At 41.6% G+C, this 18,146-nt stretch overlaps 2 protein-coding genes across 3 annotated transcripts in view; one reads left to right on the top strand and one right to left on the bottom strand.

The window, feature by feature from the left end:
• LOC136430643 (helicase POLQ-like) overlaps nt 1-18,146 on the bottom strand; it is a 71,042-nt gene that overhangs the window by 11,393 nt on the left and 41,503 nt on the right. The window contains exons 1-5 of one of the 2 annotated variants that reach the window (XM_066421419.1): nt 4,411-4,530; nt 3,284-3,873; nt 2,509-2,628; nt 628-1,393; nt 17-195 (exon numbers count right to left, since the gene is read on the bottom strand). The exons of the other annotated variant lie outside the window; for it this stretch is intronic. Coding sequence (XP_066277516.1) covers nt 17-195; nt 628-1,393; nt 2,509-2,628; nt 3,284-3,850 — 1,632 coding nt within the window. The 5' untranslated portion in view covers nt 3,851-3,873; nt 4,411-4,530. Of the gene's footprint in view, nt 1-16; nt 196-627; nt 1,394-2,508; nt 2,629-3,283; nt 3,874-4,410; nt 4,531-18,146 lie in introns of those variants that run through there. 2 annotated transcript variants of the gene reach the window in all.
• On the top strand, nt 13,901-18,079 carry LOC136430646 (autotransporter adhesin BpaC-like). The gene has a single exon (XM_066421425.1). It carries the CDS (start codon nt 14,522-14,524, stop codon nt 16,103-16,105), a length of 1,584 nt encoding a protein of 527 aa, XP_066277522.1. The 5' UTR covers nt 13,901-14,521; the 3' UTR covers nt 16,106-18,079.

Below are 18,146 nucleotides of genomic sequence, written 5' to 3' on the forward strand. Positions count from 1 at the left end.
ATTTGTGCATTCTTGCCTTTTCTTGCACAATAGAAACAAATGGTAGAACGAGCAGGGTGTCCCTCTTCCTACAGAGGATCTCTTTCATGATCAGGATCTCAGCCACCAAGGTTTTCCCACCACTAGTCGGGAGGGAATAGATCAGATTTCCCCTCTTCTGAACAGTGTCTAAGGTGAGGCACTCATTCTGCCAATCTAAATAGGGTGAGAGAATACAAATTAGTGAGATACATGCTGGCGATTTTAATGTAATTCAAGTTCAAGAACAGTGAGCACATGTTTTATCTCTTTCTTCTTGGGTACAGCGTGGCTTAAAGTAAACTTGTCTTATTTTGGACGTTTCGGTCTTGTTCATGTCTATATGTTTATCTTGTTAAGATGAGGATGGGACTAGGTGAAGGTGACGGTTTATAGTCCTTTAGTGAAACGTCAGTTGCAAAAATGACTGCAAAAACATGAGACTGAATGCTCCAAAAATAGGATACAAAAGGAATTCAGAAGCTCAGATTTTAAAGAAATGATGCAGAATTTTGCAATCATCGGTATTCGTAAAAACGTTTCAGTTGTTGACCAAATGAGATTATAAGATCTTTTCAACCACGCTAAGAATTGTTATCCTCAACTCACCATACAGCTTCCCTATCCCTCGATGTTGTAAGAGTAATTCCTTCACTCTGGAAGGCAGACCATAGAATGGACCAACATCGTAGTCTGAAGTCTTCTCATACGTTTCCATTGCATCACTTATCACCTTGGTAACCGACTCCTCCCTCATCTGTTTGGTCTTGGTAGCCTGAGGTGTGGTGTTCTTGACATTGGTTTGAAGTGCCTGTTTAATTCTATCCCTTAGGGAACCTGTTGGCTTGGGTGTGGACATTGTGGACTTGATTGCCACATGCACAGTTTGTTGCTTTGTTATGTCATCACCCAAACAATTGTCTTTAACATTTTCTTGTTTCAAAACCTTCGAATTTGCGGGTACATTATTTGTCTTCTCCCTAACATTGTCTTGCGATGGCTTAGTGTATTTTGTATAACTTTCTTTCTGCACAAATGATGAAGATTGTGCACATTGGTTTTGGACAGCTGTATTGTTCAGCTGTTGTCTCTGTCCACTGGTATGAAATACTTTTCCAGAAAGTGTAATTGACTTGCAAGATGGGTTAAAATTTCCTGTACTCGCATCTCCTCCACTGTGTTTTGATTCATTCAACCCCTCAAGTTCAACTTCATGACTAGTCTTACTGGATCCATCAGAGAATATCTTCTCTTTCTGTACACGTGTGTTTCCACTTCTGTTTTCATTCTGAGATGTTGACAATGATGCAGAAGGCATGATGATGTTATCTCCTGTAGACATGGATTCTTTTGTCTGATTGGCCAATTCTGATTCCTGAACAGTGAAGAGAAAATTGAATTAACATGAAAGAAAGACGGTAAGAGGGCTAGAGTCCATTCCAAGTCACCGCGAGGGTTGTTATTGTCATAATTCAGAACTATTTTCAAGTTATTGTTATTATTTGTGTAAGAGATTTGATACTTTTGAAATATTTTGAATGTGATTTCAACTTTCTAAATATTTCTTAAGTTTTCTTTAACTTTAGAAATATTCATGATGTAGAATATGATATTTACAATGGTTTCTAAATAATGGTAACAGCATTCTACCATTATTCACAATTTTTTACAATTTCTTACCATTTTCTACCATTATTTGTAACATCTCTATAAATAGGTCAGAGGGCTGGGAAGAAAGCAATTCACACATCCTTGCGAAGTTTAGGGAAGAATGCTCTCCACAAAGGACCGAGCGGTGTCCTGCAGTGAAGTCTAAAATGTACAAAGGCAGACAGAAGGGCCAGATTAGCACCTACTTTTATGGGGGCAATCACCATTCTACCATTGTTAACCATTTTCTACCATTTCTTGTGAATATTTCTAAAAGTTAAATAGTCACATTGATGTTTAGAAATTATTACAAATAAAGAGGTTTTTGTGCAGTTACTTTCAAAATATTTCTAAATCATCTAATTAAATTCAAATAAATTCATATTTTTGTATTTGATCTTTTAGAAAAATTTAGAACTATTGTTAGTCAGATATTCTTTTATTAGAAACTTTTCAAAATGATTACAAATATTATTATACAACCCTCGCGGTGACTCGGAATGGACTCTATGCATGGTAATCGCAAAGCAAAAATCTTTTCATTGTTTTCTTTTTTACATTAATTCTTCTTCTATATTAGTTCTAGCTTCATTCAGTATGTACATGTACCAAATTAAATATAAACTTGAAAAGTGGCGTGTATGTTTACTATATTTTTGACTTGACGTTAATAACATTTGTTGTTTCTGATTGTGAGTGATATCTAAGGAAATTGTGTACATTTTTGTTACATACAATGAGCAGAGAAAACAAGCCTTAATCATGTCTTAAGGCTCTTTGTACTTTAAAAAGTACTAGTACTGTAATAAAGAAGTTAAACAAATAAGATCTGACATTAACCTGTAGATTGCTGAGGTTCATCTGTGCAAACAGAGTGTCGCTCGAGTTAAAACTGTCCTGAGGGTCTACACTGTTACAGTCTTCATCTGGGAACAGCATATCTGGTGTACCAGGACACTCCTGTGGTTGTAATATTGAGATGTTGCAATGATGAATAAAATTAGCAACACCTTGAAATTCTGAAAGTAGTATCATATTGTTACACACAATGCTCTGGAGATTGTAGCACATAGTCCACAGGTAGCCTGAATTCAATCAAGCCTCCTGTGACAGCTCGCCACCCTGTAACCGCCTCGCAACCCGCGGGGAGGGGAGAGAAACCCAAGGACAGCTGGAGTTTGCGTTACACAGACTAGTCCACAGGTTACAAGTAGGGTGAAAAAATTTCTACTATCACCAGTCTATTTCCTTGTTATTGACGATGAACAATCATGTCCACAGATGACATGTTTCATAGCTACTAGTACTTCACTAGCAGATAAAAAATCCTTAAGTAAGGATTATCATTAACACCACCCCCCCACCCCCAACATTAATTAAGAGTTACAGTAATTTTTGTTTCTTTCACTGTAACTTTATCATCTGAGTTTATGTTCACTTAACTTATCATCACCGTGAAACAAAAAAATTGTTATTCATGAATCCTTCACACATCCGTTCTGTGAATCACTTGCCACCACCGTGAAAATGTCAATTCCTTACACCGTGAAATTTTGCTACTGTGAAGATAAAGTGTACTACAGTAATTCAAGTTTTACGATACATGCATATTTACCTGAAGGGACTCTTTGGGTCCTGGTGTAGAACTTGCACAAGGAAAGGGCCTTTTCCTCACCGACATGTCCTGTGGTCTTTTCACTTCTGTTGCCACTACCACTGAACTTGACCTCTGACCTGCCCTTCCAGATGGTACCTCTTCTTGTCTTGAGACAACCTTCCTGGAGTCAGTCACATCTTGGTACTTCTGCTTCCCCTTCATTTCTTGGCTGTTATTCCCTTTAAACAAGGGTCTTCTCGATGGCTGACCACAAGACACCGCACTAGTGTTTGTCACAAGTTTTTGATTCCAGGGCGTTTCTTCGTGGTTACTGACAGATTTAGATGGTGGTATTCTATTTGTCCTGCAGGTTCTCTCACAATACGTTGTTGTAGAAGTTCTCTGTTTTACAGCAGTGTCCGAGGATTGTACCTGGTTGGCTGTGCCTTCTGTAAAACAGATCTGTCTGGCGATCTTTCCTTTTGCGGGTGTGCTTCCGGTCGGGTCACGTCGCCGCTTGCGGGAAGAATTGACGCGCCGCTTGATACCGCAGGCTTCTGTATCCATCTTGTCTGCCTGTTTCATATTTCGTCCTTAATTTTTTTTACCTTTGAACACACAGTGACAGAAACCAGATATGAGAAAACATGATTCAAGAACATTAGTTAAAAGCATGAATAATAGACTTGACAGTCTAAAAGATAACATATGATCTTTAGGTTTATCTCACCTTAAATGCATGTTTATAAAAAAACTTAAGTTGAAACTACAAAGACTTTGAAATGTCAACTTTTTGTATGTAACGTATTTTAACCTTCTGAAAATACATAAATTATCAAAATACATATACTAGTGTAGGACAATATCTTGAGTCTATAGTAGTAACTAGTATTGTATAAATCATACAGGATCAGGTTAAAATTAGAGAACCGTTTTTGGTATGTTAGTTTCCTATATCTAGCGTTGGATCTGTACAGATATTTAATCTTCTGCTGCCTGATGAAAGTGATCGACTGTCGCCCCCCTCCCACCTCTTCGCCATATAAAATTATTTCCAGCAAACTTCCATTCAAAGTCAAATGGGCGAAAATTCTTCCCAAATGGTCTAGATATTGTGCAATAGTTCTGTATCAACCGGTACCTACCATTCTATCCTTTTCATTCCTGCATAAGAAGCGATTTCTTCGTCAGACTGTATCTAAAAATTTGAAACACCCTCCATCTTGGATTTTGGGTCACGTGACTGTGTTATTGGAATCGAGCTGGAATAGTCGACTGTAGCGAAGGGAGGGGTAGGTCGGGACGTACAATTTAATAAAACACAGTACTGAGTACTGGTATATAAAGCATTTACTTACAATGTTAGTACAGTTCTGCGATTAACTTCCTTTCTTCAATCCACCTCTGAAAAGTCACACCTCTGAAAAGACCAATTTACCTCCGAGCTCCCACGAAGGTAGTAGAAAAATTGACTGTGGGTATTATAAGAAGAAGAAGAAGAAGACGATATTTCGTACTAATTGATATAATAATGAGGGTCATGAGCTTAATTCTGCATTTATATGAATATGATTAACGTTATTTGCTCAGTTGAAAAAAATCATAAATCAGTTCTTGCAGTCTTAAGCCGACTTAAGTTTCTACGGCTTTTTTCCCGCTCTTCAAGTCTCTACCAGTATAATGAAGACGATAATGATAAAAACGCAGACAGTAAAGACGTTAAACTGGCATTGATAGTTTATCAGATGCCACTGTTTTCACACTTAAAATAATCGGAAAAGTGACAATTATTGATTGTGCAATTCTCCTCATCTGAACCATCTGGACATTGGACATTTCAACCATTGGAAGGACACACTGCACACTTGAGTCGGACTTCGGCGTGTCTTAACCTAGCCATATAGGAGCCCGTCGGTCGCCATGACTGGATTTTGAGCGGAGAATGTTGTTGTCACAATGTGACCCCCCCCCCCCCCCCCCGGCACAGTGGTGCGCGGTGCCAAAGTAATCAACTAGCCCTAAGGTATACGAACACACCTGCACATGCCTTGTTTTGCGCATAAGTGGAGCTTATAAGTCTCTCTATGAACCGCCTGGTACCAACGCATATATTTCAGTTCACATAGAACAGTCCCGTGCTGCCAGAGTCGTCACCAAAGTTCGCTGTTGCATCCGTGTAAAGGATAACAAACTAAAATCCTTTTTTCAAAAAGCCTTTTGCTAACGTTTATGATCGATAGAGCTAGAAAAACGTCATCAGTTTTATGATCATGTGTGGACACACAGAAGTAACATACAAATGTATGTGTTGTTTTCAATGTTGTTGCAATACTCGTAAAAAAACCCGACACGCAAAGAGCCCATGTCTTTGAATGATTCACGAAAAACACGTCAGAAAATATCCTATGCATGTACCTGGGCGTCACCATATATTATGTACGGTCTAGCTATTGGTTGCCCTGTGACAATTCGTGCAAGAGACAAGAAACTCATTCGGCCGTGCATGATTAGGCGACTTCGTACGACACGATCAGCCAGCAGTAGTTCGCAACAGCGAAGACGCGGGAAAAGCTGTACAACACGCGAGGCAACCGTACAAGTCTCAAAGCAAAATGGGAAACTTGTCGGCCATCAGAGCAGCTCTGCTGGTGCTGTGGGGATTGTGCCAATGTCTGTCAGGCACATTTGCGCGATCGGGTGAGCAACAAGTTATACATGTTTTACACATGCATGCTAAGAATGCGACGGTCAGGCTTGTCCTTGAATGTATCTTATTGGGAGGGAATGATAACAATACTGACGAAAGGCTTTTACTGTCTAGGTCGATGGTTGGAGACCGACCCTACATGGGTGACCCCAGACGTTTGGCAGGATAACCGAGGTGTCCGATACGTCGCTGGCTACGTCCTGGACTCCAATGTACAAACCGGCTGGAGGCGCGCCCACGAGGAGGGCACCTGGCAGCTCACGTTTGACCTCCAGACCCTCATGTCACTATCCCGGATTCGTCTTTGGCACTCTGGTACACTAGACGTGACCGTCTTGTCCTCAACATCAGCAGGACAGCAGTGGGGCGTCGTGAAGGAATTCGCCGGTGTGAAATCAGGTGATCTGAGTGGATTCCTCGCCACCGCACAACACTGGCGCATGGAGTTTACTGCGTGGAATCAAACTAACAAAATCAACGAGATCAATTTTTTCCAAGGTAAGGCCACACTGACTCGATTATATGGATGGATGACATCCACGCACGCATCAATTTTCGTCCGTTTGAAAAAAAAAAAGTTTCCGACTATACTGAAAATCGTACAAAGAAGCTGCAAAATGAACAAATATGTGCCGTAGATGGCAGAAAAAAACAATATCGTAAAATGGATACTCATGTCGAAGAATGCCTCTTTTGTCGTAAACTTACTTCCTGCAAATTGGACATTTTATGGTAGAAGCAAGTGAAGATGCATAGTATGAAAGATACTGAGCCTCGTCACCGATTTAAAACACCTGTACCTTATCCATAGTCTTCAACCTGCTGCCTATCAATATATAGAATATTATTGTTTGGTACACCGTGTTTTTTTTGTTTAACCTTAGATTTCATAATGAAGTCACACATGATGATTTCTACGCTGTTTTCAGATGTAGTCATATGTTACAAGTCTATAACCTTTTCATTCCGATCAAATCACTTTTTAGTTCTGTTGTACGTTGTCACTGCTAGAAAATGTATTGGCGAAAGATCACATCTAGGGACCAACTATTGAAGACTCCCTGAGCTATTTTCAAAACGAGAATGTTCCGTGTTTTCTTTACATTTAGAGCGTTTCCTAGGCTTCTCACAAAGCAGTAGAAGGAATATTTAAGGCGATAAACGAAATAATCATTCCGACTGTTCCTCCACCTCCTCCTCCAAAATCATGCATCGGTACCACTTGCCTTTTTGTGTCATATGATAGTGTACATTTAGATACCACACATGACATTCATTTGTTTCCTTATTTGTTTGATCTTTAGGAAAGAAATAGATTTGGCCACTAGAATATTTAAAACTGCGATGTATCGCGTCCGTTCCAACCCAGTGTATACGTAGTTAAATTACTCCTGTGTCTGCTTGTGTTTGTCCAGCTTGCTCCGGAGTTGATCATGAGAAGACGGTCTGCTCGGACGGAGACTGTGACGTGCATGAGCTGATCTGTGACGGGATTGTGGACTGTGACGACGGAACCGATGAAAGAAACTGCGGTAGGCATTTTTAAGAATCTTAGCGGAGTTGCCTGGAGTTGAACCATGCTGATTCAAAAAGGAAGACGCCAGCAAAAAGAATTCACCAACATCCCTATCCTGTAGAAGTTCCGAACTTTCTTCTAGTCACTAGCATTCTTTCCTGTTCAACCACTGGCCATATTTCCGATTTGGGAATGCATGTGTGAACATAATGAGTAAGAAACGAGAATTCTCAGTTCAGCTCAAATCTGTTCATGTCCAAACGCCGTGTCCCCACAGATGATATTCATAAACATTACAAAATATTTTGGCTCTAGTTGTTCATATCCAATTACTTTTTCTGTCTCTCCCAGATACAGACACCGAAATGTGTGATAATGGACTTACCATCAGCAAGAACCAAGTATGTGATCGCAGAGACGACTGCGGAGACAACTCAGACGAGAGCTACTGCTGTAAGTAGAACTTTACTCCCGCTGAATGCATGTAGATGGAACAGCGTGTTGTTTCCGGAGGTTTCATCACTTTTCTATTTCACAGCTTATATATTTTTTGGAATCAGTCATTCTAAATGAGCTCCATATTTCAACTAATTCTTGCAAAGAGTGCATCTTTCGATCCCTTCACTTGTTCGATGTTGGCATCACAACTTTTCGGTTTGTCGTGATGGCATCACAACTTTTATATTTGTCGCGATGGAATTACAACTTTAAATCTTGTTTTTTCGTTGACTACCATCTACCTTTTGAAAGGCAGCAGCCATCTAACAAGTTGAATCTACAGTAGGATGTTCCTTAGCATTTGCTGGTGTTCGTATAACGCGTATATCGGTATCGACCTTGTCGGTCTATTCTTGAATACGTCATGTTTGAAAATTTCATGGCGGATGAAAGCTGTCTTCTTCACGACAATGTGATGTGGATAATTTGCCATTATTATTCCATTGTTCACATAGGTGAACGACAAGGCCTGGTAAGCTGCAGCAATGGACAACAATGCATAGAGCGATCTCGGGTATGTGACGGAATCCAGGACTGTAAGCCGGATAGCGATGAGCAGTGCCGTGAGTACCTTCTACTCGAATATAATGATGCTGCTATCAAGTAGTTATCGTCGCCAGGAAGAATTTTATGATTATGCCACGGAGAACCAGCAAGAAAGAAAATATTAACGACAGGCACATCCTGTTAACAGTGTGAAAAATTTTGTTTAATTCTTTCAAAAGTTTGAGTTTTCTTATACTTAATGTTCACCTTTAGTCAGATGCGACGGTCGCCATAACAATGTTATTGTCAGCTTTGTTTAGGTTGTGTGATAAAATCTGGAGCTAGGTTCAATCTCATTTTGTAGTTGAAAATGTTACACAGAAATGTTTAAGTTCTATATCATTTCATCTGATGGTGGGATATTTATATTCCCCTTCCAGTGGGAAGGGGGATATACTGTTTTTGCTTGCCTGTTCTTCTTCTTCTTTCTTCTTCTTTCTTCTTCTTCTTCTTCTGCCAAAAACCAAGTAGATGTGCGGTGGTAGCTCAACTAATGGTATTGCAGCAAGTCATATGTACCTTATGTTACAATGTACGGATGTTATATTTGAGATGTAGGTACCTATAGGAAAGGTGAATACACCTGACAATAAATTATGCTAATGAGGACATCATTTGCATAATTTATGCAAAAACTTGTATTGCGTTTACAGTAAAAGCTGCAGATGTCATATTTGAGATGTAGATAAATTTAGGAAAGTTTAACACACCTGACCACGAATTATGGTAATGAGGACCTCATTTGCATAATTTATGCAGAAACTTGTATTTCCCTTACCGTAAAAGCTACAGATGTCATATTTGAGATGTAGGTATCTGTAGGAAAGGTGAACACACCTCAACATAAATTATGCTAATGAGGACCTCATTTGCATAATTTATGCAAAAACTTGTATTGCGTTTACAGTAAAAGCTGCAAATGCCATATTTGAGAAGTAGATAAATTTAGGAAAGGTAAACACACCTGGCCATGAATTATGCTAATGAGGACCTCATTTGCATAATTTATGCAGAAACTTGTATTTCCCTTACCATAAAAGCTACAGATGTCATATTTGAGATGTAGGTATCTGTAGGAAAGGTGAACACACCTGGACATAAATTATGCTAATGAGGACCTCATTTGCATAATTTATGCAAAAACTTGTATTGCGTTTACAGTAAAAGCTGCAAATGCCATATTTGAGAAGTAGATAAATTTAGGAAAGGTAAACACACCTGGCCATGAATTATGCTAATGAGGACCTCATTTGCATAATTTATGCAGAAACTTGTATTTCCCTTACCGTAAAAGCTACAGATGTCATATTTGACATGTAGGTATATTTAGGAAAGGTGAACACACCTGGACATAAATTATGCTAATGAGGACCTCATTTGCATAATGTATGTATATCCCTTACCGTAAAGACTACGGATGGCATATTTCAGATGTAGGTACCTTAAAGAGAGGTGAACACACCTGTACATAAATTATGCTAATGCGGACCTCATTTGCATAATGTATGTATATCCCTTACCGTAAAGACTACGGATGGCATATTTCAGATGTAGGTACCTTTAGGAGAGGTGAACACACCTGTGCATAAATTATGCTAATGCGGACCTCATTTGCATAATTTATGCATAAACTTGTTTTTCCCTTACTGTAAAGGCTACGGAGGAGATGCAGGTACCTTTAGGAAAGGTCAGAAAACCTGGCCATGAATTATGCTAATGAGTGCATTATGCATAATTTATGCACATCCCTAACCATAAAAGCTACGGATGTCATATTTGAGATGTAGGTACCTTTAGGAAAGGCCAGACACACCTGGCCATAAATTATACTAATGCCGACCTCCTTTGCATAATTTATGCAGAAACTTCGTCATATCCTTACAGTCAATGCTAAGGATGTCATATTTGAGGTGTAGGTAATGGGAGGGGAATATTCTGCATTTTCCCGAAAATGTTGCCATTCTAGTGGTTTATGTCATTGGTAGTCTAAAATGACTTGGATTTACCCGTCATTAACATTAATCCGCCGGGTTACACTTTGAAAAACAGTGAGCTAGCTTGAGAGATCTCTAGTGCAGCACCCCCCAGGTATGCACAGTTTAGATATACAGGAGTGCATCATACTGGGTGACGTTGGGTTGCAGATCTGTTTGGACGTATCTTTTCAGGGTGGCGAATTGATAATGTACCCTGGTGGAATATTGTTAGATGTTATTTCCGGTAAAGAGTCCCTTAAATTTAGATGTGTGAAATAACCTTACTTTCATGTTCTACACAACTCATTTGCCATAGAATATATCGGTTTTATAGAGTGACTATACACTCAAAGTAAATCGTCTCCTCCAACACAAAAAGATGGAGGTGAATACAACAATTTTACGACTGAGCTGTTTTTGGTATATGTAGAGACACAGTTTAAAAGCGGTTTCTAGCGAGTTTGTTAGAGAGTGATTGTGTCATTCGTGTCCCTCAGAGACTTCAGCCTGTGAAGATGGCGCGTTGTTCCTATCGGCTGCTACTTGCGACGGTAGAGCCGACTGTGTGGACGGCAGCGATGAGCGGATCTGTGGTAAGTCTTACGAGATCTAGCTTAATCTCCAAGCAGATCTATAGGTTGCGAAGACCGTATCAAACTGGCAGAAAAAGTATGCTTTTCTGTACAGCTAGGCTTCTTCTTCCAGTTGGACACGGTCTTTGCAATTCATCAGGTCTGCTTGGAGGCTAAGCTATCTGGCATATGTTCGTGTCAACACGTTTAAAATATGCATAGCACAAAGTCCTTCACCAGAAATGATAAAGTCAATAAGGATATCATGTATAATCACATTCTATCCAACCTCTCTGCTATGCAGTAAACTTTTAAACTGCATACTTCCAACTCCCAGTGGCTTTACTGTCATGTTTTGCACAAGAGAGTCAGCATCTAACATGTTTATATATAATTTTTGTCCACAGACTGTTATTACCTGGAAGACAAAGGTGTAAGCTACAGGGGCCGTGCAAGCAGAACTGAATCCTGTCAGTTCTGGGATTCTCAGTATCCTCACACCCATGGTCACACTCACGAGGCCTACCCATCGGCAGGGCTGGAGCAGAACTACTGTAGGAACCCGGACGAGAAGGACAGGCCGTGGTGCTACACCACCAACCCCCTCATCAGGTGGATGTACTGCGACGATGCCATCGCCTGTGATGGTATGGTCATGTCTTTCATTTACGTTCCACGACCCCATACCTCCACCAACAATCATGTTCTTTCTAGTTACTAGTACATGTATTCACATGATGTTCTAATTTGCAAAATCCATGACTTAGGGCGTTTGTCTATCTCACTTGTATTTGTCATGATATGACATACGTGTTCTCGTTGTTTTCCATCATCAGCTGTACCGACACGTTGCTTCTTCGCGAGCGATAAGGGGAGGAGCTACGCAGGGCACAAAAACAGGTAAGATTAGCCCAAGTTGCGTGGTCATCTTTGCTACTTTGTATGTTTGGATGACCCTTTTTGTAAGGTTTTAACACACACAAGTCTTCAGATGATTATTTTGAGATAATCTTTTATAAGAGACAGCAGATGTCCTACTGTTTATCACGAAGTACCCCCTCTACAGGGCAGGAGACCGGGTGTGTCAGAGATGGGACTCCCAGACCCCCCACAGCCATCCCCACACACCACAGGCTCATCCTGATGCAGGCCTGGAGGAAAACTTCTGCCGTAACCCTGACAACAAGGAGCGGCCCTGGTGCTACACCACGGACGAGGAATTGACGTGGGACTACTGCGACGTGATGGAATGTGCTGGTAAGAAAGCTTCAAGGCTCGGGACTTTTCCTATGCCCGCAAATACGTGGTTTGGTCATAGTTATCATCATTTGTTCTCACATCAAAGAATCACCATGACAAAAGCAGCGTGAATGCCTAAACTTATCAATATTTAGCACACAGAAATTGAGAGTTTCACTTTTACTGCGGACAAAAACCTAAGCACGAAAATTCATACCTTTTCTGAAGTTCGTTCTAACATGATTAGATTCGTAGGAATTGCGTACGGTTGTTGTTTCAGTAGCGCTACATTGAGCAGTCTATTCTAAATGAAAGTTTTAAACTGGATACAGACCATTACGAATTTCCTCTTAATCAAGACATATGCATGATAAAAACAAAACAAATTATGCATCGTTTGCTGTTTTAAATCTTTGATAGATCCCACGTCGAGGGAAGGCAAAGACTGTTCCCTCTCCCGCACTAGCACCTGCCGTTTATCGGACGGGACAAGATGCGGACGGCGGGAATCAAACGACAGGTTCTCTTGTCAGTGCGACCAGGACTGCAGCTTTTTCGCTGACTGCTGTGAAGACGTGGAGTGCGTAAACGTCATAGAGTTGATTAACACTTCATATTCATTACACCCATGTACATACTATGTTATGAAAACCAAATTACTGCGGAAGAATGACAGGATGTTGGTTTGGTTCGAAGACATTTGCTTGAACCACGTCATGACATTGGCAAAGCTGCAGTAGCTTTAGTGTGACAGTCTACATATCTCTCTCTCTCTCTTCGTCTCTGTATTTGTGTGTGTGTGTGTGTGTGTGTATGTGTGTGTATGTGTGTGTGTGTGTGTGTGTGTGTGTGTGTGTGTGTATGTGTGTGTGTGTGTGTGTGTGTGTGTGTGTGTGTGTGTGTGTGTGTGTGTGTGTGTGTGTGTGTGTGTGTGTGTGTGTGTGTGTGTGTAAGGGTTGTTGGATTTCCAAATCGGGCCCAGCCGCCCAGACAAATTTCGGTATATTTTTTTTATTGTAACGACTAAAATATAGTTGTCGTCATCCTGTGTCCCACAGAGAAGTGTGCGGAGACATGGCTCAAACACCGTCTGAGCGTCACAAAAAGTGGAAGTGTCTACCTGGCTGCGGCAAGTCCGCCTACTGGCTGGTCGCTGACTGCCCTGATGACTGGCCAGATGACATCACCAGGCAAGAGTGTTCGAAACAAGTGAATCCCTACAACCCGAGTGACCTGGTCTACCGGATACCTCTGCAGGACAACTCAACAAATATCCAATACAGAAACATATTCTGTGCTTCGTGTAACAATGCAAACATTGCAGCAGTAAGCTTTTGGTCTGCCATATCTGTGTGCTCTGGGCTGGTTGATTCTTCTGTGCATCTCCTTGGAGGCACAGAATTATACAACAACATGTTAGATAGCACTGAAAATTGTCAAGGAACTAAAATACTAGAATTTGATCCGTTTAAGGCAAGACAATGTATTCCTCACAAGGTCTATCTGTCGAATTCAAATTGTGATGCTTGCAGGTCCTACAGGCTTACTCTACGAAGTCCTGATAAGATTTACAAAAACATACACTGTGCTCTTTGCGATGGACTTTCCCTTGCTGCTGCAGCACATCTGAGATGTGTTAACGAAGACGATGCAGAAGGCAGAATCAATGTGGCTGACATCTCATTAACTCATCTGTTTAACTTTGATGCTCGTCGCGAAAATTCTCGTCAGTTTGATGAAAGTCGCGAAAATAGCCCAACACAATGTCCCTCCAACACGTTCTACGACCCGTTTGCAGACACATGCCGACTTTTCTCGATTTCGTCCGTAAGCCATGGCTCATCAAACAAAACTGCCCCTCTCCAGAATTGCAGCAGACCCGTTTGGACCTTCACGGCCGAAGAGTTCAATGTCCTTCCCAATGGTAGTGTTCACCTGTTAAGTTCTAACGTGACCTGCCCAGCTGAGCAGGTGGCCATACTGAACACAACAGCATCGGTCTGCGGAGATTGCCTACTGGGGTATTTTTCGAACGTTTCGAACGACACACAGGAAGGTCAAACAATCAATAGTTGGGAAGTTGACCAGGGTTACTTAACCCTGGTTCTTGTGGCAGCGTCGGCTGTAGCCGTGGTCGTTTTCGTAGTCCACACTGTCAGGTCTGATCAGTGGAAGAACGTCTCGGCAAAGTTGAAGGTTCAGATGATGTTATGCATGGCGATAGCTGAAACCCTATTTGTATTACGTGTACTGGTCCCTCCCGGACCGGCCTGTACAGCGTCTGCGATACTTCTGCACTACCTAATACTGACGGCCTTTACATCCATGAACGCACTGTCTTACGATTTGTTTCTGACGTTTCGCCAGGGATCGGTAAGAGCGAAACTATACAAGTATATCTTGTATACCTGGCTGATGCCGGTGCCTGTAGTCGCCACCACAGTGTTTGTGGAATTCTTTCCCGGCATTTCTGTACGGGTGGGTTATGGGGAGAACTGTTGGATCGGTAATCCAATGGGCAGCTTTGTGGCTTTTGGAGTTCCTGTCTCCTGCGCACTCCTCGTCAATGCTGTGTTGACTACCCTCGTCTTGCTATCTATACGCAAATCATTTCAGATAGCTGACGCGGCATTGTCGCGCTCAGGGAGCAGTAAGGCATGGGTCTACATGCGCATCTCGTTCATGATGGGGTTAACCTGGATTTTTGGTTTCATCTATCCTTACGTCGACAGCAGAGTTCCCGAGTACATCTTTATTGTGCTTAATGCTTCTTACGGACTTCTGCTGACACTGCTGCTGACACTGACGTCGGAGTTGGTGGAGAAAATGATGATCCGGTTCAGGGCACGATTTCATCTGGGTGAAACCCATAAGGACAACAAACGCGCGGCTGCAACCAACCAACAGACTCCCGGGGGTGGAACTGGGGCAACGACAGGAGGAACCAACACTGTTGGAACCCAGGAGATTACCGGAGGTGGAACTGGGGAAACGGCAGACGGAAATGGGGCAAGGGCAGGTGGAGCTAGGTCAAGGGTAGGTGGAAATGAGGCAAAGGCAGGTGGAGCTGAAGAAACGGCAGATGGAGCAGGGGAAATGACAGGTGGAACTGGCGAAATGACAGGTGGAACTGGAGAAATGGCGGGTGGAACTGGAGAAATGGCAGGTGAAACTGGGGAAACGGCAGGTGGAGATGGGAAAACGGCGGGTGGAACTGTAGAAACGGCGGGTGGAGCTGTAGAAACGGCGGGTGGAACTGTAGAAACGGCAGGTGGAACTGTAGAAACGGCAGGTGGAACTGGGGAAACGGCAGGTGGACCTGGAGAAATGGCAGGTGGAACTGGGGAAACGGCAGGTGGACCTGGAGAAATGGTAGGTGGAACTCTACCAAAGGCAGGTGGAGCTGAGAAAACGACAGGCGGAAATGGGGCAAAGGTGGTAACCGACACTGTTGGCACCCATCAGATCACCGGAGGTGGAACTGGGGAAACGGCAGGCGGAGCTGGAGAAACGGCGGGTGGGACTGCGGAAACGGCAGGTGAAACTGGGGGTGGGACTGGGGGAAAAGCAGGTGGAACTGGAGAAACGGCAGGTGAAACTGGAGAAACGGCAGGTGGAACTGGAGAAATGGCAGGTGGACCTGGAGAAATGGCAGGTGGAACTAGAGAAATGACAGGTGGAGCTGGGAAAAAGGCAGGTGGAACTGGAGAAATGGCAGGTGGAACCGACACTGTAAACACCCAGCAGACTCCCGAAATGGAACTAGGCGGCAGCGAGAGGAACTAGGTCTTCGATACCCATGAAAACCTTCATCAGTGTTGAAGAAAACAAGGCTGAAGGCAGACTTAAGCTCGTAACGAGTGCTCCGATAAAATTGAAGAAGAAACCAGTTCCTGATTACAATACTGAGAAATGAGAAATACTCATGCAATTTTACTCGGAGATATCATGCACCTTAAACCCATTTTTCTTCTGATGCATGAAGTGGCCAACAATAAGTATCAAAATCTTTGCCTTTCAAAATCAGATTTGCTTAATTGTCGCCAACGTTAACGTCTACGCTTGTCGCTTGATAAAGTTTCCATATAATGAACCCTTTGCCTTTCAATTGACCGACAATTTTAGTCAAGGAAAAAAATTCGCTGAGGGTAAATCTTTTTATTTTCAGCGTAATTTCTTTCTAACAAGGCGCATAGCGGACAATTATCCATGATGGCCATTCTTGACCGTCATTTTGCAATAATCACTTTGGATTTACCATTCAATTTTGAAGGATTTTTTATCAGCAAGCCTGTTAAAGGCGTAAACATGGTTCTGAAGAGAGCTTAAATGCTACACCACAGAACAAGGAGTCACACGGCAAAAACCTTTTGCTGACTAGTTTTCAACTTTAGGGTTACTGTGCATCACTCACAAGGAGAGCTAAAACAACGCATTACTGACAATGTTTTATGTGATTTACTAACCACTTGTATTTAGGTGGTAGATTTTTCCACTAGAGGATACCACCAAACAGATATTAAAACTAGTGACAAAAGGTTATCATTATTACAGCCGAAATTTGTATGTACTGAATGCTTTAAATTATTCGGAAAATTAGACAAGAATATTACGTAAAATTAGGTTATACTACTACTGTTGATCAAGATACAATTGCAAAAGAGCGTTTAATCAATCATGATTTATGTAATCTTAAACGTAGAACAATGTGTACATCATAAGACCCCGTTCATGATGCAAAATCAAAACGGTTTGATTCGTTTTGGCTTATAAGCGAGTTGCATGTTACGTTCATTATACAAACTTGCACCCACGCTCAAACCGGCTTAGATCATTGAAAAATTTAAAAGCATGGTAATGTGACATCTCCCGCTGAGTCTGATATGATCCCACACAGCCTTTTATACGTACATACATTGTACTTCTGCCTCAGATTGTTGGCTTCGATCGACACTGAACTGCTGTACTGTCTTGTTGAAGCCGCGTTCTTCCATGGCCTTGGAAAATTATGTGTTCGGACACATCCTGGTTCCGATATACGCCATGGAGGTTCAGTACACCAGTGAGAACTTGGCGAATTGGCAGCCATATCAAGATTTTACGAAATATCCGATTGACAGCTAAAAACGTTCACTTTTCTGCGCTAACCAAGAGTGACACCGCGAACTATGACCCCGCCTACCCCTCCGAGAGGTGACTCGAATCCGACTGGTGGCCTACCAAATGCAAAACGAATCAAACCGTTTTGAATCATCTATCTATTGTAATATTTAGTGTTTGTAATTTTTATACTGTATCAAGAAGATTTTTAAAGATGCTTTAGTGTCCAACATGTAAGAGATAGAAAGAAAGGCTATCATGTCTAACATACAAAGAATGAACTTGCAGATGATACTACTGTACTGGCTAGCATTCAAACTGCAAGTCGTGATTTCAGATACTAGCACTTAAGATGTGTAGACAAAAATGTTTTTTTATACCTTTCCTTTTCAGTGAGCTAGAATTCAATGAGTTACATTATAGCAACAATTTGTTGGGGTTTTTCGGTTCGTTTTGATTGACTTAACAGCTATCACCGATTTGAAAGGGGCTATTTCAGTGACAATTCTAACTGAATAGATTATCATGCATTTGCTCGCAAATGTTTTCTTTCTAGCTTTTACTTCATGCTAAATTTCACTTTCCCCTAGACTTTCTCTGGCTAAAATGCCTCTCTAACAAGACAAGCTCACAAATCTTCTGAGCTATGATATGATACAGTTAATCATTACTATGACATCAGAGCAACCGATGTTGATAATGTGCCTGGTCAGATACAACAGCACTG

This window comes from Branchiostoma lanceolatum, chromosome 3, assembly GCF_035083965.1.
Source record: "Branchiostoma lanceolatum isolate klBraLanc5 chromosome 3, klBraLanc5.hap2, whole genome shotgun sequence".
NCBI lineage: Eukaryota > Metazoa > Chordata > Leptocardii > Amphioxiformes > Branchiostomatidae > Branchiostoma > Branchiostoma lanceolatum.